The sequence below is a fragment of the Artibeus jamaicensis genome, unplaced genomic scaffold (genome assembly GCF_021234435.1).
Source record: "Artibeus jamaicensis isolate MK-2021 breed Jamaican fruit bat unplaced genomic scaffold, CSHL_Jam_final contig_3206, whole genome shotgun sequence".
NCBI lineage: Eukaryota > Metazoa > Chordata > Mammalia > Chiroptera > Phyllostomidae > Artibeus > Artibeus jamaicensis.
In genome coordinates this window covers 2,303,760-2,329,589 of record NW_026521757.1, presented here as the reverse complement: position 1 = coordinate 2,329,589, position 25,830 = coordinate 2,303,760, and the positions used below count along the sequence as shown (strand labels likewise).

The 25,830-nt window shown below is 37.1% G+C and overlaps 1 protein-coding gene across 2 annotated transcripts in view; it reads right to left on the bottom strand.

Annotated features, from left to right (window-relative positions):
• The window catches only part of EPHA6 (EPH receptor A6), a 911,975-nt gene that overhangs the window by 212,672 nt on the left and 673,473 nt on the right, over positions 1–25,830 (bottom strand). For both annotated transcript variants that reach the window (XM_037132782.2, XM_037132783.2), the window contains exon 11: positions 13,486–13,671. In XM_037132782.2, the coding sequence (XP_036988677.2) occupies positions 13,486–13,671 (186 nt within the window). The remainder of the gene's footprint in view (positions 1–13,485; positions 13,672–25,830) is intronic.

Below are 25,830 nucleotides of genomic sequence, written 5' to 3'. Positions count from 1 at the left end.
TAGAGGCTGCCCCTTGTTTGCTGATGCCTGGCCCTGAGGCAGCTATGAGGTTGGTAGGTTGAAAGCACATAGGCTGTATGTGGCACAGTGGGGTCAGAGGGGAAAGAAGCACAAGAGAACATCTGAGAAGTACACAGAGTCCAAACCATTAAACACCTCGTAGGCCAAAGTAAAGATTCGATTTTTTCCCCAAGTATAGTTTGCAAAAATTTAACAACAATCACTTTGGCTGAGTGTGAAGAATAGGCTGTGGTGAGTATAAGAATCGAAGCAGGAAGAGCAGTGTATCAGGCTATTGGGTTTGTCTTTGGAAGATTTCTTTAATTCAAGTATTAGAGAGCCACCAAGTAGAAATTAACAAGTTCTCTAATGTGTTCTTTTAACTGTATTTAACCTGACCACTGTAAGCGAGGTTTACAGGATAAGGTTCAATTTGGAGAAGACAAAAGGTTGTGAGACACTTAAAAACAAAAGAAGCTACAGCTTTTTAAAATAAAAATATATAGAATATATAACTCGACAATCATTATTTTCTTATTTCTATATCAATTTTGGGACAAAGTTTAGAAACTTCTACACTAGTATTTATTGTACTAACCACCTCTAATGTTACTTACCGAGATTACTGTTTGAAGTATATTTATTTTGTCTTTCTGTGATTGACTTGATAAAGCTTCTAAACTGTAGTGTCTTTATTCAAAATGTCTCTGAATAATATGTCATTTTTTAAAAAGTAGATTTCTGATCTATTGTGACAGAGATATCTTTAACATGCAGAAATATACTCCTTATTTCGTTAAATTTACAACTAGTTTCTTCATAAGCCATCAGAGGGACTCAAACTTGATTTAGAAAGAGGTTTGCTCCATGCATACCAGCTTCCCTAAGAATCATTTTTTCTTTCAGTCTTCCTGGTTTGCTCTCAATTTCTTCATTAGTAGGAATAGCAGAACCTATAATTAGACTGAAAGGCTGGTCTCCTCAACAACTAAGAACTTCCCTGTAGCTAAAACTGGGAGACATGCCCAAGGACTGGTAGTATTATTTTAGTTATAGGGACTGTTTTCATTTGTTCCACCTTACGAAAAATGGTAATTTTAAGTTTTACATGTTGTTTAACTAAAACTTTCATCATTTGATAAATGCAGTCTTAGTTGGAAATAGTTTCTAAGTCCATTACTAATGAACTCTATGACCATTCTGGCAGGGACATTTGGAACATGAGAGTTGACATAAGGGAAACCTTTGTTTTAGTTTTAGTAAGTTTATTTAGCTAACTTGTAAGAAGTTATTACATTAATTATAAATGATCTTTTAACGGAGACTCCGTTTCTCTATTTTGGGGAAGAAACCGAGAAACCCCGTTAGGCTCACCCCGTTCCTTCCCCTTGTTAAGCAGCCCTTCACTTTGCTGAAGTTTGAGCAGCAGCCTTGTGCCTCCGACCCAGAGCTGTTTTCCCCAGGGAACATCCTGGAATTTCTAGCAATGAGATATAATCTATTTTGAAGAAATTAAATTACAGGAACTAACTAATGGAAGGCCTTTTAAAAAATACTTCCATTTCAATGTAATAAAATGCTTCAGTGACTTCATATATGAAATAGTGACAAAGTCAGAGAGATGCCATAGCTTTTTGTATTCGTGATTGATGTACCAAATACAATAGCTTGTTCCATATAATATATGGCTATACCAAAATAAAAACTGAACTTGTTTCAAGATTATCATACCATTCACGTTTAAGGAAAAGGTCAATGCATTAGTTTTGAGGCTAAGAATCCTGATAGAACCATTGCATCTGAAATAAAGAAAAGAAAAAAAATCACTGGCGTCTTGGTTGACATTTGTGATGAGTGGAAAAAAGAATAAACCCACTCACAGTAATTGATGTATCCTAATAAAAATGTCAGTAAGTTCACATCATACTGTATCTCAATCACCAGTGAACAAAGGTGTGCCTACTTTTATTTATCTGACCTACAGAACACAATAATATATTTCTTTAACCATTTCAAAACTGGGATTGAGTGTGTAACATGAGATACAGGTGAAGTAATGTGAGGATATATATGAAATGAGTTAGTTGTGGTTCTACTTTCAAGTTACTTCTGGTCTATGACAGAAAAAGACATATATGTATCTAAATAATTATAACATAATGTAGACAGTTAATATTTCAGAGGGGAAAAACACAGCTAAAAGTTATTGCTCTTCAGAGAAAGGAAAAACTGCAAAAGTACAGAGAAGCACAATTATGAGAAAAGCTGCCAATTTCAAATGAATGTGACTAACATAAAAGAATGTTAATATTTAGAATTGAACTAGAAGTCTCTGAAAATTAGGCTCCTTCTTTTTTTTTACTTCATTCTCTTTCCCCCTTCCCCTTTCCTTGCTTCCTTTTCCTCGTTTCTTGACATTTTCCTTTATCCATATGAATATACTGATATATTCACTGTGTGCTCAGCACCATGCCAGGTACCACAGTGAAAATAAACACTGTTCTCAACAGATTATAACCTCTCCAAACTCCCGCACCAATGTAATACAAGACACCATTCTTTATTTAAAGCAAACAGATTTAAAATATATATTATGTGGTGTATGTTGAGATTTGGAATTGGGGAGATTAAGGGAACAGTGAGGCAAAGCTAGAACAGAAAAGAATATTAAAACTGAGTGGAGAAAGTGGGATGGCCAGTACACTGAGTTTATAGCCCTTTATTATCAGAAAAGTAAGAACTACCATAAAACAAATGAAACTTTTCTGGAAAGATTTTGTCTGCTCCAAGTCCATGAGAGCAGCTTCAGTAACAAAATAGAAAACTAAAGCCACAAATGTATAGAGAAAGCCCATCTCCTTGCTTCTCTCAGCACAAAACCCAGCAAAATTATGGGGTCTCAAAGACCCCAGATAGATGCATAAATGGCAGGATAGCTTTGCTCTACTGAAAGGCAGTGGCTGGGATGGTGAAGCTTCTGCAAGGGCTGTGGCAGTGTGTAGGGGAGGTGGGGTCCCAACAAGGGTAGAAGACAATCTAGATGCTGCATTGCTTCAGCTAACACACTGGTGCGACTGTCCAAGATAGAGCTTAAGGGCACTGGAAAAGGTGCTGACCTTCTAATATAATGAGGTGAGGACTAAGAAAACAGTAGGCTTTTGGACCATGCATACAAATGGTGATCATAGTACAACATGCTGAGTGTAATGTAGATGTTTCACCCAGTAAAGACATTAAGAAAGTATGTTTCATATAAACTGAGTCACACCTTATAAGCAGAGTTAACAGTGATGGAGAAAGAGAAAAGGGAGGGTTTTTGAAGAACAGGGCCATATGTGATCAAATATGTAAAGTAAAAAATGGGAAATTACTAATGATTCATAGTTAACAGAATGTAAAGTAAAAGGTGGAGAGGGAGGCAGATGAGGCAGAAGGTAGGTTGTGAGCAGAAGCCAACCGTACAAAGTCTCAAATTTCTTTATTCGGCAACATGAATTTTGTCCTATGGGTGAGGGAAAGCCACTAAAGGGTGTTAAACAAAGATGGGAACTTAACAAGGATTAAAAACAGTTTTATATTCTAAAAATGCAATAAATGGTGGCAAAATGGTCTATACACAAAAACCTCACACTTTATGTCAAAATTACCCCACACTTTAAGCAAAAATCAACTCAAAATTAACTCAAAATGGACCATAGATCTATATATAAAGTATAAAACTAACAGTTCTAGAGGATGGTAGAAGAGAAAATCTTTGTGACCTTGGATTAAGTAGGTTTTAGATACCACACCAAGGAGCACAATCCATAAAAGAAAAATGTCTACAAATCATATTTCTGACAAAGGATTGTATCCAGAAAATATATTTTAAAGACTTTTAAAAGTTAACAGTAAGAAAAAAATCTAATAAAAGAAAATGAACAAAAACCTAATAAAAGAAAATGAACAAAGATATACTTCATCAAAGAAGACATATGGATAGTAGATAAGCATATGAAAAGATGATCAGAATCAACAGTCATTAGGGAAATGCAAATTAAAATAACAATGAGATACTCATATAAAACCATTAGAATGGCTGAAATATTTTTTAAATGAAAATATCAAGTATAGATGATGCAGAGCAAATGGAACTCTCATAATTATTAGTGGGAATGTAAAATTGTACATCAAATTAGAAATAAGTTTGGCAGTTTCATACAGAAACATAGGAGGGGGAGCAGGAGAATGGGGGAAGAGATGAGGGGATTAAGAAATACAAATAGGTAGTTACAGAATAGCCATAGGGATGTAAAGTACAGTATAGGAAATGGGGCAGCCAAGGAACTTATATGGATGGCCCTGGACACAAACAATGGTGGAAGGATTGCCTAAGGCAGTGGGGGCTGCTAGGCGGAACGAGGCAAAGGGGGAAAATCAGGACAATTGTAATAGCATAATCAATAAAATATAATTTAAAAAGCATACCTTCAGACAAATACCATATAATTTCACATATATGTAGAATACAATGAACAAAATAATTTAACAAGCAAAATAGAAACAAGCGTAGATTCACAGAACAAACTGACAGCTATCAGCAGGAAGGGGTTTAGGGGGTAGGGTGAAAAAGGTGAAAAGATTAAGCAAAAAAAAATATATATATATGATGCATAGACACAGACAACAGTATGGTGATAGCCAAAGGGCAAAGGGGGGTGGGAGGAGGTGGAAGTGGGCCCAGGGGGGATAAACAGAGTAAAAAAAAAAATCCTTAACTTTGGATGGTGAGTACACAATGCAGTGTGCAGATGATGTTTTGTTGAGTTGTACACTTGAAACCTGTATGGTTTTATTAACCAGTGTCATCCCAATAAAGTCAATTAAAAAAACCCAGAACAACCCGTCCTCCCAAAATACATTTACCATATGATCCAGACATTCCACACCTAGGTATTTATCTAAGATAAATGTAAATACATGTTTATGCCCAAACCTAGTATGAATGTTCATAGAAGTTTTATTAATAATTATCTAAACCAAAAACAAGCCTGATGTCTGAATGCAGAACCAAACTCTGGTGCATCCATACAAAGGAATAATACTCAACAATAACAACAAACAAGCATGAATCTCAAATGCATTCTATTAAGAGAAGGAATATAGACTCAAAAGGCTCTGTTTTATATAATTCCATTCATATAGCTCTGCCTTAAAGAAATATTCCTATTAATATAGAAAGAGGTAAATAGGAAAATCACCACTAGAATATAATGGTAATAATTGTTGCAGGTAAGATCTATTCTGAATGATAAAATTAGTGGGGAAAATTTGAGGATAAACAGGATATTTATATAGTCTCTCCCAAAATATATATGAAATACAAAAGAGAAACTGTAATTTATAATGAAGTAATCCAGACGATACTGCTCTAACTCAGTGACCCGTGTTAACACCCCCAGGAATAAGGCAGATGGACATTGTGGCCCCTGAAATAAGGCACCAGGAAGAGTGCACTCCTTTAGTGACATTCTCACCGGAATGCACACCCACACATCCAACCATGAAAAAACAATAGACACACCCCCAAAGGGGACATTTCACAAAGTAACTGATTAATACTCTTGAAAAGTGTGAAGGTCAGGAGGACAAGATCGAAGAATCCTCACAGATTGGAAGATACTAAGGAGATGAATCAAGGGAGAATGAATGCAGTTTGTATGGGAACTATATTATTTTCACTGTTTTTCTGTGTCTGAAACTATATTAAAATAAAAATTTAAGAAAAGTCACAATAACATCCTAACAAAATAAGCATTCAAATATTAATCATGTGGTCTATAAGGAGCTTGCTATATTTCCACTAATTAATTTTATGAATTTTTTAAAATTAGAAATCACATATGTGGGGGGGGGGAGGCAGAATCATTTTCAGTGATCAAGACTTCTACTGGTCTTTATCCAAAGCTACATAAGAACATCAGGAACCTGGATGAAAGTTCCTGAGTGCTGGCTAATGTCTGCCTCATCTTGCAGCCTGGTGGGAATGTTCTCATTCTGAGTGCATGGATGAAGATGCATGTTTATAATATAAAATTATCTATTACTCATCTTAAATTCAGAGTCATCAAACTTTTGACCAGAATGAATTGCATCAATAACAATTTTGAATGTATTTTTATTATTGAAAATGAGTAAGATTTTATCCTTTAGACAGCTCTATTCAGTTTTATTTAGAGGTATTAAAAGGCAACATTATGTGTGCATGAAATTGTATTCATATTCCCCTTTCTTAGTTTTTACAATTTATAGTGTTATCTTCCCAATGAGCCACTTGTTACCAGATTTTTTTAACCTGCTACTTCTTATCACACCCTACCCAATAATTATCAGGCCTATTTAGACAAGGGAGAGAATCACAGGAAGAGGCTAGTGAGAAGTAGATCCAGGGAGGTGATTAGAGTGAATGACCTTGAGAAAACCCAGTTACTTAAACACTGAAGAAACAAGAACAAATTCTTCTGACGACAGAAGTATGTGTCCTCTTGGAAAGAGGGAAGCACACTCTGGCAGAAAGAAAATTAGCCGGTGATCCCAATTAGCCCCAGTGTTGCTTGAACAGATAGGATACACAAGACCTTCTGACTATGGCATCTTGGTACTGTTTGTTAGTCACAACCGGCTCATTTTTCATTATCAATATGTATATATTATAATTCACAAAGGCAAATACTTTGTCATGAATACCCTGAGAATTCACTGAGGCTCCAGAAATTGTACAAGAATAATTTATCACTACTTTCAGTAACAGAAAATACTAAATATTAAGAAAAAAGAGAAAATATACCAAATCATGATGTCTTCTCTTTTTGCTGCCTCTCATCGTTCCTTTTCCCTTGGGTTTTACGCTCTCATTCTTTCTCTCAGTTATCAACAGTGCTTTTTGGGTGGCAGCAGCTTCTGTCATGATCTCTAGGTCCTCTTGTGTTCTCAGTGATACAGTCTTTCAAACTTTTCCTGATCAGTTTTCTTCTACACTTTTATCAGGAGCTACCCCCAGCCCTCTCTCCCCATCATCTCAGCAAGTGATCTTGCCTCTGACATCACTGGTAAGAGGGAAAGCTGGTGACTCCAGAGGCAGCTAGGCCTTCTGCGTACCAACAGTCTTTCCATATCATAGTTATCTATGTATCATTCAGGGCCAGCTTGGTCCATTTTCTTCCAGCTCCTCAAGGATTTAAATAGGAAGAGATGCAAGAGAGAAATGAGTATAAGTTTTGAGATGCTTTTGTCATTTAGTATGAATGCAACTTAGAATTCAAGAGAAGGGTGAAGAATAAAACCAGAGGAGGCAGATGCAGGAAACTGACTCACAAGGGAGCTATTTTAGTTTTCCTATTCAGTGCCAAATGCCTAATGCTTAGAAAGGTGTGCAGCACAGAGTAGATAGGGACATAAAGCATTACTTGAATTAATGAGTCACTTAAAGAATGTTAAGCATTTGGGATTTAAGTAAAAAAGCAATATAATCTAATTTGCTTTTTTTTAATCCCTTAATCTGGTTGCAGTGTCCCTCACTGTACAGTCCATGCGACCTGGCCTCCACCCTGTACTGTAATGGGCTGTCCCCTCCTGGCTGCTTCAAAAAACAGATGCTTCTCAATCCTTATCTTACTTGGCTTCTTAGGTCATTTTATTCTATTGATGTCTCCCTCATTCTTAGAAATTTTGCTCTTCCTCTTTCAGGTTCTGCCTCCGTCTTCTGCTTGCCTATTGAGATGGTTCTCCTCAGCCTCCCGGGAGACCCCATCCCAGAAGGTTGGGTCTCCACTACCCATTCGTTCCTAGGAGTTCTTAATTTGTGCCTGTAACCCAGATGTCCACCCAGGCTCCAGAGACTTCCTGGAAGTCTTTAAAGGTTCCAGGTACCTCAAAACTTACCATGTCCAATTCAGAATTCATTATTTCCCCTCCAAGTCTGTTATTTCTCCAGAGTTTCCTTTCTGTTTCCCTACTTAGGTAAATCAGACACTTGGAAGTCATCTCAAACTATCCCCATATACGGTCATTAAAGTCTCTTAATTTAACCTAAAATATCTCTTAAATATACTCCCTTCTTTTTGTTTACTTAATCTGTTTTCTCATTTTTCACTTGGATTACTATACTAGCCCCTTTATTGCTTTTTCCTGCCTCCAGTTTTTTCTTTCAACATGTACTCTGTCCTGTTATTATTTTGCTTCAGCTGTTTGGATGTTCTCCTAACACATCAATTAGGCTCTTTCTTAGCATGATTGTTTAAAACTTCTTGTTTCCTCTGCCTTGAATGCTCTCCCACCAAACCTCAGCACTGCTTGCTCTTTCACTTCACTTAGGTATTTTTTCCTCTTTACCTAAGATAACATCTATATACAGGGTGGGGGGAAAGTAAGTTTACGGTCATAATACAAGTACATAATACAATAACTAATAAATTATAATACATGAATAAGCTCTGTTTTGCGTACTCACAGCTGTAAACCTACTTTTGTCCACCCAATATTTAGACTTATTTTTTTTTGCCTCCAGTCAGCAGCAGAAGTTCTTTTTTTAATACATAATTACAAGTGACTAGAATAGTGGGCACCCAATAAACATTCGCTGAATGAATACATGAATAAATTAATGAGCAATTGTATCCGATATAGCACATGCCACGCACTGTATTGGGAAATAGTAGCTTACTTGTTTGATGTTCCCAGGGGACTGTCTGCTACGAATGAGCTTCTTGGGGTGCCAAAGCCTTCTTTTCTGTTATCTCTAGGTTTTAATCAGCAATAGTATCTAATACCTGAAGACGCTCAGTAAATGTTACTTGGAGAACACAATGAAACAAAACTCTTAACTAACCTTAGCTAGTAGGGTAGCTGAATTCCAGAAGAAAAACAACCATCTAATTTATTTAATCAGAATCAGTTTTGCAGAATACTTTACCCCCTACAAAATGATTTTGCTTACAGGAAAATTTTACCTACCCTTTCTCCTTTACAGATGCTCAGAACAAAAACCTTATTAGGAGACACGTTTTGTGCCTGCCGGAACCCCTCCGCCTTGCTCTTCCTAGATGAAGAGCCTGAAGCTGGAAGTGGGTGATTATCACTGACACAAATTTTCCTTATGAACATCTTGATTCTTTTCTTTTGGCCCAGGAATAAAATATTAAAATATTATAGATAGATTTGATTCTTATTGTTTTCTAGTCCTATATGTACTTTTTAATCCTTCATGCAGAGGAAAACATTGAAGCCTAAACATGCTGAGTGACTTGTCCACATCCTAGTAGCAGGGAATGACAACCAAGTGGAGAGGCAGGCGCCATGCTGGTGGAGTAATGCACTACGGAGTAATGACAAATAGAATGTAAACTTGGGACCAGAGAGGAAGTTGTTGCACATTTAATGTACAATGTACTTAACTGGGCTGAATGGACTCCCTGACTTCAAATCCATGAGGCATCAAAACCATCTAGAAGGGATCCACAAAGTTTGAAGTACTTTTATTTTTATTATTAGTATTTTTACTTAATTGTTGTTCAAGTACAGTTTTCTGTCTTCTACTCCCATCCCACCCCGTCCCCCCAGTGCTCCCCACCTCCCTCCCAAGTACTTTTAAAGGTTTTGAGCAGGCATAGCGCTTTGTGTTACACTTTCTGTAACATCCCATGGAGTCTTCCGGAATGTTCTGTGATGAAATGACGCTATGTTTGGGAATTTGTTTGCTGTCTTGGCTGGCTTCTATTCCTTCTTACTGAACTTAAATTTACATATTTGAGTCAGACTATCTAAATTTAGTAATAACCTTCGAATCTGGGATACAGGCACTTTATTACCTCTCCTTCTGGTTCTTCCATCATCTTTTCAAATTGCATAGCCCATTCTTCTGGAGTGTGGTGTCTGAACTGTATTTCTTCATAATTTAACCACAATTCGTGTATTTTTACAGAAGGTTAGCTGTTTCTCTTATGGCTATGTAGTTCATGAGACTAGTGTATACATCACCTGTTATGAATTGCTACTATCCATGTTGCTAATGGCTATAAGTCTCTTCTCTAACTGATGGTTTCTATTTGTTCTTGGAAAAAAAGTATTTCTAAGCATGGGATTTAGCTTGATTAATCTTTTTTTTTTATATCAGTTGTATCTTCACAGGTTAATGAAATTGTGATGTGTATCAAATAAACAGGTTTAACTTTTATCAGATACACTTTTTACATAATACAGTTTTTAATTATGTAACTTTCAAGTTTAAAATAAAAGTGATTATATGAAAAAATATGAAAGAGTAAGTTTTCCAAAGAACTTTGTGATATGTGCCTGAGGTAAAACCTATACAATAAGATAAAAGTATGCATATTAAAAACTTATAAAAGGATCTGATGAAGATTTTGATCTATGACTTTGCATTAGTTTCCTCTGAGAGTCTATGCATTTATTTCTCAGAGCCCCAGGGCACTCTACTAACACGACTGTAAAAACCTGCATTACACGTTTATCTTTGTCAGCATTATGTTCTGTGCAGTATGATAGCCCTTAGGGAGCATTAATTGCTAGCTCTCCCATAGCTACTTAAGGGCAATCCTAGAATAATTACCATGTATTTATGGGAATGAGGCATTTATTTATTTATTGCCTTTCTCCTAAAATACCATGGTACTGGAGTCAAGAAGATAACAGTATAAATATGCTCACTTATGTCTGTGGGAATTATTCCTTTCCCTATCTCCACTCTGCAACAATGCAACACCCTTATATGGAGCTCACTCTTGTAGACTAAAACTATGGTATTGCCATTCAAAAGCATATTGAATCTATCCTTTCTCAATTATTTTTTATTTTTTTATCCCCTCCACCTCTCTCTCTCTCTCTTTTGAAATGGACAAGGACCTTTACTTTGGGATCATTATAACTTTGGCTGTGTTGAGGTCACTGGTGACATTTTTGGATAAGATTGTTAGAAATGTAAAGTAATGACTGTGTTAGTTGTTTGCATGTTTATGTGAAATAAAATGAATATTTCAAACTGGCAGGCAAGTGCCACAGGCAATCTTATTAAACCTATTTAGTTGATTTAGAATAAAGAATTCCTACTACTTCATAGGGATAATAAATCTTTTTTCTTTTCATATACTTTCATGTTTTTATAACATGTAAATAAAACACATAGGAATGCATGAAAAAGTCACATAATATGATTTAGCAAAGAGAGAAAATAAATTTATGATACTTTTCAGGCTTTGAATTTATTGTTGGACACTCATTTCCAGATATTTCATGCATAAATACACATAAGAGGAATTCAGCATCATACTTAAATTGTTATTTTAAATGCTTTGCAAAGATTCATAACCCAGCTTTAAATTTATCTTTTTCTTCCACAGAGATATAAAACAAAAGAAATAACTTGAAATACTCATGCTAAATTAATAACAAGGAAGTCAGAAAGTATAAAGGAAATGATTAACATGTTTTGGTATTTTCTCTCTTTTAGATGATAATCTTTGGTAGGCATTGTGACAGAGCTAAATCTTTGTAAATTTTATATTTTAGAAGTAATTTATTCTTCTTCAGTTTGAACACCAGCCATGCTACTCACTATGAGTTAGAGGTACTTCCTAAGAAGGTTAAATAAACTGAGATTCAGTGGACACTGACACTCAGGAGAGCTGCTGGCAAAATGAAATGGCAAACTATGTGTGTAAAGTGCCTCGCATGGCGTGCCAACAGGGCCTATCAGGTAAAGTGGCTTACTGCGAGCCACATACTATTGCTAAATGCTTCATATACTTAATACAAATGTAATCCTTACAGCATTCCTATGGAGTAGAAGTTACTTTGTCCCTATTTTACAGATGTGGAGTAAAGAATAGAGGTATTAAAAAATTTACCCAAACTTACACAAATGGCTAGAGCAGCATTCTAACAGGGGTCCATCTGCTTGATTAGCCATGGTTATATAATTAACTACTCAGTGCCTTTAAACAACCATTTTATTATTTCTCATGATTTTATGGGTTGACTAAACTGAGGGGGGTGATTCTTTGTTGCACAAGACGTCAGCTGCAGAGGCAGCATCTGGTGGTGGTCAGCGAAGGGGAGCACTGTCTGAGATGGTTCATCATAAGGCCGGCACTTGGTGCTGACTCTGCTGGGAGCTCACATAGAGCTGCCAGCTGGAAAGCCTCAGTTCTCCTCCTCTTTGCAGTACTGCACATATCCTCGCCATGTGGATTAGCTTTGCTTAGCATTGACCTCTGGGTTACAGGAAGGAGTTTTGAAAGAGGACTAGTTCCAACATACAAATGAGTAAGATGCTCTCCATTGTACCACACTTGTTACTGTCTCACTGGCCAAGGCCATTCACATGGACAAACCCAGAGTCAATGGGGGAGAGAAAAACACAAGGGCATGAGTACCTGAAGGCCCCATTAAGGCAATTAAAGTAATAGCCCACTGCAACAGCTGTCCTCGATGAACTCTCTGAGCCCTCCAGACTAGCACGGCTGTCAGTAATCTGCTCCCACTGGGCAGCACGTTGGACACTGTGAGAAGGCCTTAGGTGTTTCAGACACACAGTCAATTATGCATTCGGTAAATTTTTATACCTTTTTGCTCCAAATCTCACATTAAATTTCAATTTCATATAAATGATTTTCAAAGAAATTTCAGTTTTATGAAAGAAAAATGCCTCTCAAAGTTTTCAATTGTTTTTTTGTGTTTTTTAAATGCCATTCTACATTAGGTTTTATATGTTATATTCATTAGTGAATATAATAAGAAGAAATATAGATAGGTTTTATGCCCTAGAATTACTCAAATAAAAGTGAATATATAGCAATATATTTCTTAAAAATATGATTAATTGTGGATTTAAAAAACCTTCTTTTCAAAGAAATGGCTTTCATCCCACTATTTCTATTAAAAATAGATGTCTTATTTCAGAAATTGTACTTCCATTTTTACTTTATGTCAATTAAAATAACTTAGTCATAATGGTATTTATGAAGATAGGTTCCACACAGAACCTTTTGTTTAAAAGTTTACTTCAGATAAAGCATTCCATATTTGCATATGCAATTTATTTCCACACAGAAGTATTTTACTTTAATGACCCAAAATACTTAAGGTGTTTCTTCTACTAATACTGAAAGTTAGGCAGCTTTAGAAAAAAGGAATAGCTTATACAAATGAGAGAAAAATATAAATAGCTCTTTACACTTGATTCAGTACTTCAAGTTAAATTGGCAAATGATTTATAGGTAGTAAATACCATTTCAAAGCTGTGTGGTGACCAGTGCAAACTCTGATAATGTCATAGCCTAATATCAAGACTCTGAGGAGTGATACCAGAAGATAACATTTGAATTAAATTATCCCCTTAATGGCTATAGTATTACTATTAAGCTTTTCTTTCAAAATGAAAGGAACTGAGATAAATATACAAAATAAGTAATTAAAGAAATCAGTACTTACTTTTTGTGACAACACCTTCTAGTCGAATAATATTTGGGTGGTCAAACTGACCCATGATACTAGCTTCTCTTAGAAAATCTCTTCTTTGCCGATCCATGTGGCCACCTTTCAGAGTTTTGATGGCAACTGGGATCTCCCTTTTCCCTGGTGTCTTCAAACGCCCACTGCAGACTTCTCCAAATTCTCCTTAAAATATGAATAAAAGTAGTTATTAGTTTAAAGAGAATACTTGTATTCCAGAAGAACTGAGTCGTCATACAGTACCCACTTTTTGTTTTTTAATGTAATGACTCTTAAGTGTGTCATTTTCACATGGAGATTTCTTTCTTAAAATTAAATTTGTAATGACAATATTTTTTATCAGCATCATTTATAATAAATAGCAGAATGCACGTTCATATGTTGTGCCACAGAGCTAACTTCGATAGATATTCCTGATCTGCTGAGAAATTAAGAATAGACAAATGGGGAATGTTAATGTAATTCTTTGGAAAAGCAATCACTGCATAATGTTTCCTGTTCATGTTCTCAGTACCAATATATGGGTCAATGTCTGCTCTATTCTGGGAAATCATCAGGCCTATGTAGTGGAATTGATCCTGTAGGCCATATGCCTGGTCTTCACTGACATTAAAAATAAATGCTAGGGTCATTTTGTATATGACCCTGCTGATAAGACCACAATACACTCAACTATAATAAGTAATAAAAAAGAGGGTAAATTATAAGTCACATGTTTGGAATACAAAACTAGTAAGTTCAGCAATGGCTCTATTGGACAGATTAAGTAATTGCCAAATACTTATTGTGAATTTACTACATATATATCCAGAGCTAGGGCACTGTGAATTTCAAAGAAGTGTAAGACTTGGTCTCTGTTTCGGGGGGTTTATAGTTTAGTAGGAGAGTTTGATAAACATAAATGAAATGGCTTAAGAATGTAAGAATCAATCTTTGTAAAAGCTGTATTAAATAAGAATGGTGAGGGCTGGAAGACTTCCTGGAGGAGGTGTCAGCTTTGCTAGACCCTGAATAATGGGTACAATTGGATATTCAAGAAAAGCAGAAACATTGCAGAAAGGGGTTTATGATGGGAGTGAGGGAAGTGAAGACAACGATTCAAATATCACAGTGAAAAGAATGACATGGACATAAGTCAGTAAGGATACAAGGCTGATGAGGGGGTTATTGTGAAAAAGATCAGAGGCTTTCTCAATGAAACACGTCAAATTCAATAAAGCTTAAAATTCAAGACTTTATTTAGAGCCAATACCTGCACTTACTTATGAGTATGATGCTTGACCCCCAATTTATTCATATGTACAGTAGAGAAAATAAAAGCTTTCATAATTCTATAATATCCCTTCCCTATAAGGATTTATTTTTAAAAGAGTTTGCTTATTTATTTTTAAATAGAGGGGAAGGGAGGGAGAAAGAGAAGCAGAGAAACATCAATGTGTGGATGCCTACTAGGGACCTGGACCAAAACCCAGGCATCTGTCTGACTGGGAATTGAACCAGCCACCCTTTTGTTTGCAGGCTGGCACTCAATCCACTGAAGCACACCAGCCAGGGCTTTATAAGGTTATTTGAAAGATCAAAAGTGAAAATATATGTGAAAATGCTTATAAAATGTAAAGTGGTATTCATGTGCTTTAAGTTAGATAAATCCTGGAAGAGTGAAAGGAATGAATATTAAAATATCTTCAGTTGGTCTGGCCAATAGTTTGATTCAATGCAAATTTAAATGTAGAGAATCAAATTAAATTTTTGCAGTACTGTAGATTTTGATTATATACATTTTCTTTGCACCATTTCATTGCAGTCAACTAAATGCTAGCTGGTGTGGCTCAGTGGACTGAGTGCCAGCCTACAATCTGAAAGGTCCTTGGTTTGATTCCCACTCAGGGCATGTGCCTGGGTTGTGGCAGGGGTCTCCAGATGGGGGTATGTGAGAACCAACTGACGTTTCTTTCACACACTGATCTTTTTCCACCTCTCTTTCTCCTTCCCTTCCCCTGTCTCTAAAAATAAATAAATAAAATGTTTTTAAAAATGTTGACTACACATGGAAATTAACTACTTTTTGGTGTAGATAATTTTTTTTAAGTGGAAAATAACTAGGAAGAAAGAGGCCAAAATTTTGCTTCCTAAATTATATGTAAACATGTCCATTAGAAATAGAAAGCAGTCTAATAAGAGAGTTTATTCTGTATATAGTAAACAAACAGATGAGCAAACAAAAAACACTGACTAGAATGCGGTCCCTAAGTTCAGTGAATATGGTATTTTCTCTTGGACATAAAAAAATGGCAATTGATAAATTTTTCAACAATTTTCTATTAAGGCTCTGAACCTTGAAAGAAAAGGAATGGGCATATGTTGAAGTTAATGCGCACTAAGACCCTAACAGCCATGCCTACTAAGATCTTTGAATTTCTTTTCAGATCACTCTGGCTTGTAATAAATATCTACAACAAAAAAATGTTTTTATTCTATTTTTTATATTGCCTTAATAAATCTGTTAATACATGTAAAGATTCAGCAATATTTTAAAAGTCTTCACCTGCCAGGACCCCATAATCCAAATGATTTTCTGTTAAGATTTCATAGTAATTCAAATAAACTTTTAAGTAAAATGAAATAAATAGAGAACTCTGTTAGTATTTTGTCAAGACAGGCATAGAGGTAATTTTCTTTTGCCTGAAATTCATGTATCTTATTAACACCAGCAGGTGTTTTCTTCATGTCAAGCTTTTCATGATCAAGTTGTTATCGCACATTTTCTGGCCAAGATGGAGGTGTAGGTAGAAACACTGTGCCTGCTTGCACAACCAAAAGGACAATAACAACATTAAAAACAAAAACCACCAGAACTGACAGAAAATCCAACTGCATGGAAGTCAGACAACCAAGGAGTTAAAGAGGAAACATTTATCCAGATAGGTAGGAGGGGCAGAGATAGGAATCCTGGTAGAGAAGACGCACAACAAGGTGGAAACTTCCAAACCAGGTGGTCTGCCACCAAGGTGGCAGCTGGTGGACCAGGCAGTCACACATTTACATGCAGATAAACCAGGAGAAACAGCTGGGGAGCGAGACAGATGAGAAACTCTGGGTTCTAGTGTAGGGAAATAAAGTCTCAAAATCTCTGACTGAAAAAACCTGTGGGAGTTGAGGCAGTGGGAGATACTCCCGGACTCACAGAGAGTTTCTTGGAGAGACCAACAGGGTTCCAGAACATACACAAACACACCCATTGGGAATCAGTACCAGAAGGGCCCAATTTGCTTGTGGGTAGTGGGGGAAGTGACTGAAAGCCAGTAGAGAGCTAAGCAAGCAGCCTTGTTTCCTTTCAGACCCCTACCTACAGACAGCACCATGAAGCAACAACTTGGGTTGCCCCATCCTGGCAAATACCTAAGGTTCTGCCCCTTACTATGTAACAGGCATGACAAGACAAAAATAATGGTCCAAATGAAAGAACACATCAAAGCTCCAGAGAAAATACAACTAAGCAATGAAGGGATAGCCAACCTATCAGATGCACAGTTCAAAACACTGGCAATCAGGATGCTTACAGAAATAGTTAAGTATGGTAGCAAAATATAGGAAAGAGTGAAGGCTATGAAAAGTGTCTTAAAGGAAAATTCAGAAGGAACCAACAGTGACAGGAAGGAAACCAGGACTCAAATCAATGGTTTGGACCAAAGGAAGAAATAAACACTCAACCAGAATAGGATGAAGAAAGAAGAATTCAAAAAAATGAGGAGAGGCTTAGGAACCTCTGGGACAACTTTAAATGTTTCAGCATCTAAATCATAGAGGTGCCAGAAGGAGAAAAGGAAGAGCAAGAAATTGAAAACTTATTTGAAAAAATAATGAAGGAGAACTTTCCCAATCTGGTGAAAGAAATAGACTTCCAGGCAGGCCAGGAAGCTCAGAGAATCCCACAGAAGTTGGACCCAGAGAAACATACACCAAGGCATATCGTAATTGAGTTACCCATGATTAAAGATAAGGAGAGAATCTTAAAAGCAGCAAGACAAAAGGAGAGAGTTACCTACGAAAGAGTTCCCATAAGACTATCAGATGATTTCTCAAAAGAGACCTTATAGGCACTAAGGGGCTGGGAAGAAGTATTTGAAGTCCTGAAAGGCAAGAACCTACATCCAAGATTACTCTGTCCAGCAAAGCCATCATTTAGAGTGGAAAGGCAGTAAAGTTCCTCCTAGATAAGGTCAAGTTAAAGGAGTTAATTATCATGAAGCCATTTTTATATGAAATGTTAAAGGGACTTATCTAAGGAAAAGAAGATGATCAAAACTACGAATAGAAAAGGAAGATGGAGATGGAGTAGGAGGGAGCAGATTCCACTCCCTACAGGTGGGAGAGAAACCTGGCCCATCTACGGAGGAACAGAGCAAACAGCCCACAGTACCCCAGCATATATGAAAACAAGAGGCCAAAAATTATAGTGTACGCTGAAAAACCAGACAGTAAGGAGAGTGCCTCAGGACAATGAGGTCCCAGGGACCAGCGCAGGGACTAGGACAGCTGGAGCTCCAGGCCTGGTGCTGGCACTGGGTCTACCACAGACTCCTTGGGAGTGGTGGGCCTGCCACAGAGTCCTTGGGAGAGACCTGGGTCAACTGCTCCCTCCCTCCCTGGCCAAACTGGATTTGAGCAGAACTGGGAGAGATCTGGTTGCTTGAAGTCGTAAACAGGGGAATAAGGACAAAGAGGCAAACACACAGGGGCTGTGATCACAGGCAGAGTCTGTGGTCACTGGCTTGGGAGAGTTGGGAGTTGCACAGTGATGAGCACTGACCCCGACAGTCACTAGTCTGGCTGGAGAATTGGGCTGTACAGAGGGAAAGGCTTGAGTATGAGGAATTTCTCAAAAAGAAAAACTGTTTGGGAAATTCTCCTGCAATAGCCACTTGGCCTATGGCCCTCCCAGCCAGGCAGTGATCCCGAGGTTGTGCAGAAGGCAGAGGGGAAGACCCAGCATACCCCCATAGCAGCACTGGGAAGGGACCAAGGAAGCCTGGCCCACAGAGGTAAACCTGGGGAAAGAGCCTCTGAGGAAGACCTGAATCCCACACCCAAAACACCAAGGAGAAGCACCAGACTAGCTCTAGAGAGAGTGCATGCAAGACTGACTGAGTGCAGATCAGGAAGGGTGAAAAGCCATACCAATTGCCCCTCAGCCTGCTGCAGCCAGCAAGACCAGAAAAACTGGTTTGGCCAGTTATAGGTGTGTTTTTTTTGTAATCTTTTATGTAAAATTTTTTTATTATTGTTTCATCTTTCAATACGTTTCTCATCTCTTTCCTTCTTTCCTGTTTTATTCTTTCTTCCTTTCTTTCCAATTTTACCTCTTCTTCCTCCCTTTTCCTGCTTTTTTTTTATACTCAGAAGTGAGACAAAAAAACCTGAAACTGTAAAAAGACCAGGGTTGGACCCAAAGAGGGGGCATCCAAACATTTGAGACAGTGAGACCAATTACACTTTGCTATTGCAGAGAAACTGCAAGTTACTGCATATTTGTATTATTTTTTCATTAGTCTTACATCTTTTATTTTAATGGTATTTTTGTATTCCTCTTATTTCTGTTCAGTCTTCTTTGCTGAGCTGGTTATATTGTATCATTTGACAGGTTTCCCCTGTTGTCTCATTTATAGTGTACTGCTAATTTACTGTCCTTCACTTCACCTGTGTTCCATTAGCACACCTACTCAAGGTTCTATACCCCGGGTTCTTGTTATCCAGTTCACATAGATTCTGTCATATGATTGTTGCTCTGATAGTATTGTAAATAATAGCTGTTCCATACAATTGTAAATACTTCAGAACACTCCTCCCGGATCTTAGCCCACTTCACAGTTTCCTGAACTCTATTACTATAGTGGTTAACTCTATTCTGTCACACACTACACCTATTTACTATCCTTTACTCTCACCTTACCTCAGAATCTGACCTCCCACAACCTCACTGCTTTCTAGATCCAACTCACAATCCTTCCCTCCCCAACAGAGTCTTCTGTCCATCCTTGATCAAAAGTGGCTAGTTGGGTGAAAGATCAGGGTTAACACTATACATAGCAAAATAATCTCCTATCTCTGTCTGATACTGTAAATACAATAGAATACTCTCTTGCGGTCTTAAACCATTTTGCCTTCCCCTCCATGTGATCACAAAAAAGAGTAGGTGAAATCTGTGAACACCAGGACACCCTCTGAAAGAGGAAACCCAACAACAAAGGAACCACCAACAGATAACAACAGAAGAAGGTGAAGGAGGGAGCGAAAGCCACACTAACCTCAGTCCAGGACCTATCTGGAAATACAACTAAATAGTGGAGAAACTACCCAGTACAAACAACTGAACAAGAGCAAAAGAGAATCCCCAAACCTTGTACACACAGAAGAACCAGCTTCAACACAACCTGCCCTCACCAGCACAGCAAAATATAAGAGGTGGTAGACAGAATGACTCTCAGTTAACCAGCTGGTGGGAAGGACTCACCAAAGAAAGACCCAACAACAATCAAAACTCAAAGACAAACACAGAGCCAACTTAAACAACAGCCCAAGACCAGTCAGCTCAGGAGATCCAGGAGAGTACAGCAATGAATCTCACAGGTATTCTACCACTTTATGGTATGAAGTTCATACCATAAACCCAGGGAGCCAGAATAGATCAATTTAAGAAGCTGAAGCTAACAAGAAGTGTCTCACAAACAATGGGAAGACAAAGAAACAATTCCCAAATAAAAAAAAAGGAGGAAGTCTCAGAAAGAAGGCTAAATGAAATAAAGGCAAGTCAACTATCAGGTATTGAGTTCAAAGCAATGATTATCAGGAAGCTCAATGAACTCACAATGAACTACCAAAAACCACGGGGAAACTACAATGAACTCACTGCAAACTATATCAACATGAAAAAGGAAATAGAAACTATCAACAAGGGCCAAGAGGAAATCAAGAATACAATTTCTAAACTGAAGAACATAGTGGAAGGAATCAAAAGCAGGATTGATAAAGCAGAAGATCAGATCAGTTAGCTGGAGGACAAAGTAGAAAAGAACACCCAGAAAGACCAAGAAAAGGAAAAGAGGCTCAGAAAGAATGAAGAGGGGTTAAGAGAAATGCAAGACAATATGAAATGTAATAATATCCTTATAATAGGGATATCAGAAGGAGAAGAGCAAAGGATAGAAAACCTATTAGAAAAAGTAATGATGGAAAACTTCCCTAATTTGATGAGAGAAAAAGCCACACAAATTCAGAAAACACAGAGAGTCCAATCAAGAGGAACCCAAAAAGGCCCACTTCAAGACACATCATCATTAAAATGGCAAAATTCCAAGACAAAGAGAGAATCTTAAAGGCAGCAAGGGAGAAAAAGGAAATAACATACAAGGGAGTACCAATAAAGTTAGCTACTGACTTCTCAATGGAAACGCTCCAAGCCAGAAGAGAATGGCAAGAAATATTCCAAGTAATGAGAACCAGAGGCCCGTAACCAAGGCTACTTTACCCAGCAAGGCTCACAATCAAGATAGAAGGCCAAATAAAGAGCTTCCAAGGCAAAAGAAGTCTAAAAGAATACACCTCCACCAAACCTGCTCTGCAAGAGATGATAAAGGGACTGCTTTAAGGAAAGGAAGAAAAAGAAAGACAGAGAGGAACACAGGTACAAAAATGGCAATGAATAAGTACCTATCAATAATGTTAAACATAAATGAACTAAATGCTCCAATCAAAAGACAGAATAGCTGAATGGATAAGAAAGCATGACCCACACATATGCTGCCTACAAGAGACTCCCCTCAGGACAAAAGACCTACACAGACTGAAAGTGAAGGGCTGGAAACAAATTTTCCAAGCAAATGGACAGGAAAAAAAAGTCGGGGTAGCAACACTCATATAAGACAAAACAGACTTAAAAAAAAAGAGACATAAAGAGAGACCCAGAAGGTCACTTCATAATACTCAAGGGAACAATCCACCAAGAAGACATTAACATTGTAAATATATAGGCACCCAATGTAGGAGCACCCAAATGCATAAATAAGGTCCTGGAGGACTTCAAGAAAGATATCAACAGCAACACAATTATAGTAGGGGATTTTAACACCCCACTAGCAAAAATGGACAGATCTTCCAAACAAAATATCAACAAAGACATTGTGGCATTAAACAACACCCTAGATGAAATGGACTTAACTGATATATATAGAGCCCTTCATCCCGAAGAAACTAAATACACATTCTTTTCAAATGCACATGGGACATTTTCAAAGATAGACCATGTGATAGGACACATAACAAGCCTCAACAAATTCAAGAAAATTGAAATCATACCAAGCATTTTCTCTGACCACAAGGGACTAAAACTAGAAAACAACCACAAAAGAAAAACCCTCAAACATTCAAAATCATGGACATTGAATAGCATGCTTTTAAACAACAAATGGGTCAAGAATGAAATTAGGGAAGAAATAAAAAAGTTTCTGGAAACAAATGAACCCACAATAACTGAAAACTGGTGGGACATAGCAAAGGTAGTCCTGAGAGGAAAGTTCATAGCAATACAGGCCTACCTAAAAAAGATAAAAACATTTCCAACAAACAACCTAACCCTACACCTACAAGACTTGAGGAACAACAACAAAGACAGCCCAGAGCAAGTAGAAGGAAGGAAATAACTAAGATCAGAGCAGAATTAAATGACATAGAGACTAAAAGCACAATTTAAGAATCAATGAATTCAGAAGATTTTTTTTGAAAAGATAAACAAAATCAGCAAGCCTTTAAGCAGATTCATCAAGAAAAGAAGAGAGAAGACCCAAATAAACACAATCAGAAATGAAAGAGGAGAGTTACAACTGACACCACAGAAATACAAAGGATGGTAAGAAATTACTATGAAGAACTGTATGCCAAGAAATTTGAAACCTAGGTGAAATGGACAAATTTCTAGGAAAATATAATCTTCCAAAACTTAACGAAGAAGCAGCAGAAAGCCTGACCAGACCGATAACAGCAGAAGATATTGAAGCAGTAGTAAAAAAACTCCCAACACACAAAAACCCTAAACTAGATGGTTTCAAAGGAGAATTCTACAAAGCATTTAAGGAAGACCTAACCCCTATTCTTCACAGACTATTCCAAAAAATCCAAAAAGATAGAAAACTCCCAAACTCCTTTTATGAAGCCAGCATGATCCTAATTCCAAAATCAGATAGAGACACAACAAAGAAAGAAAACTTCAAGCCAATACCACTGATGAACATAGAAGCTAAAATTCTCAACAAAATATTGGCAAATTGCATCCAACAATACATCAAAAAGCTCATACACCATGACCAAGTGGGATTTATCCCAGGGATGCAACGATGGTTCAATATTCACAAATCAGTAAATGTAATACATCACATAAACAACAGCAAAGATAAAAATCACATGATCATATCAATAAATGCGGAAAAAGCATTTGATAAAGTACAGCACCAATTTATGATAAAAACACTCAGCAAGGTGTAAATTAGGGAGCATTCCTCAACATAATAAAGGCCTTATATGAGAGACCTACAACCAACATCATATTCAATGCGCAAAAACTAAAATCTTTTCCAATAAGATAAAGAACAAAACAAGGTTGTCCACTTTCACCACTTCTATTCGATATAGTATTGGAAGTTTTAGCCACAGTGAACAGACAGGAAAAGGAAATAAAAGCCATCCAAATTGGAAAGGAGGAAACTAATTGTTTGCAGATGACATGATAGTGTACATAGAAAACCCTATAGACTCCACCCAATAACTGCTCAACCTAATAAATGAATTTGGCAAAACAGCGGGATACAAAGTCAATACACAGAAATCAAAGGCATTTTTGTATACCAAACATGAAACAACAGAAGCAGAAATCAAGAAAAAAAATCCCATTTGATATAGCAAAAAGAAAAATAAAATACCTAGGAATATCCAAGGAGGTAAAAGACCTGTATGCAGAAAACTACACAACACTGAAGAAAGACATTAAGGAAGACACAAACAAATGGAAACATTAACCATGTTCATGGATCAGAAGAATTAACATCATCAAAATGTCCATACTACCCAAAGCAATTTATAGATTCCATGCAATACCTATTAAAGTACCAATGGCATATTTCACAGACATAGAACAAACACTTCAAAAATTTATATGGAACCATAAATGACCCCAAATAGCTGCTGCAATTTTGAGAAAGAAGAGCAAAGTAGAAGGGATCACAATACCTGATACTAAACTGTATTACAAGGCCACTGTAATCAAAACAGCCTGGTTCTGGCATAAAAACAGGCACATGGATCAGTGGAACAGAACAGATAGCCCAGAAATCAACCCAAATCTGTACAGTCAATTAATATTTGACAAAGGGGGCAGCAACATAAAATGGAGTAAAGATAGCCTCTTCAACAAGTGGTGTTGGGAGAACTGGACAGCTATGTGCAAAAAAATGAAACTGGATCACCAACTTACAACATACACCAAAGCAAATTCAGGGTTGATAAAAGATTTAAATATAAGCCATGACACCATTAAAGTTCTAGTGTAGAACGTAGGCAGGAAAATCTCAGATATTTCATGCAGCAACATTTTTACCGATATGTCCCCTAGAGCAAGGGACATAAAGGAAAGAATAAACAAATGGATTTCATCAAAATAAAAAGCTTCTGCACAGCTAAAGAAAGCAGCATAAAATAAAAAGGACCAACTGTATGGGAAAACATATTTGCCAATGATACCTCAGACAAGGGTTGAATCTCAAAGATATACAAAGAACTTACATGACTCCACTCTAAGAAGACAACCAACCCAATTAAAAAATGGAAAAAGGACTTGAACAGACACTTCTCCAAGGAGGACATACAGAATACCCAGAGATACTTGAAGAGATGCTCAATATCGTTAGCTATCAGAGAGATGCAAATTAAAACCACAATGAGATACCACTTCACACTGGTCAAAATGGCCATCATAAACAAAGCAAGAAACAAGTGTTGGAGAGGTTGTGGAGAAAAGGGGACTGTAGTTCACTGTTGGTGAGATTGCAGGCTTGTTACAACCATTATGGAAAACAGTATGGAATTTCTAACAAAACTAAAAATGGATCTGCCTTTTGACCCAGCAATTCCACTGCTAGGATTATATCCTAAGAACCCTGAAACACCAATCCAAAAGAACCTATGCACCCCAATGTTCATAGCAGCACAATTTACAATAGCCAAGTGTTGGAAGCAACCTAGGTGCTCATCAGTTAATGAATGGATAAAAAAATATGGTACATTTACACAATGGAATTCTATGCAGCAGAAAGAAAGCAGGAGCTCCTGCCCTTTGCAACAGCATGGATGGAACTGGAAAGCATTATGCTGAGTGAAATAAGCCTGGCAGTGAAAGACAAATACCACATGACCTCACCTTTAATAAGAACCCAAACAACAAAACAAACAAGCAAGCAAAATATAACCAAAGACACTGAAATACAGAACAGGCTCACTGGGACCAGAGAGGAGAAGGGAGAGAATTTCAGGGGGAAAGGGGAAGGATTCACAGGAACAAGTATAAAGGACACATGGACAAAAACTACGGGGGGTGGAAATAGGAGGGAGGTGGGGAGGGCTGGGGATGGGTGAACTTGGATGGCAGTAAAAGACAAAAAACTATACTTGAACAACAATTAAAATAAATTTTAAAAAAGAAAAAAGAAAAAAAACTATAAATAGTACAATGACAACAAACTCACTATCAACAGTGGAACGTAAAACAAAAACAAACTAAACAAACAATTGGAACAGGGACAGAATCACAGAAATGGAGAAAACTTGGAGGGGGGAATGGGGGAAAGTTACATGGAATAAGAATCATAAATTGTAGGTAAAAAATAGAGAGGGGGGTTAAGAATAGAATAGGAAGTGCAGAAGCCAAAGAACTTATATGTACCATCCATGGACATTAACTAAGGTAGGAGAAAGAGGGTGGGGGGATGCAGGGCAGAGGAGAATAAAGAGAATGATGGGACAACTGTAGTAACATAATTAATAAAAATTATATATTTAAAGTTATCATTTTATTTATTTTAGTTATTGTTTTTTAATTACTTTATTTTTACTTAATCTTTATTGTATTTTCCATTACCTTTTAGATCACTTATACCCTTCTCCTCCCAGAAATCACCACACAGTTGTCCATGTCCATTAGATCTTTTTCCTTTTTGCTCAGTCCCTCGATCCCCTCATTTCTCCCCTGCACCAGCTGTCATCTGCTCTCCATCTATGAGTCTG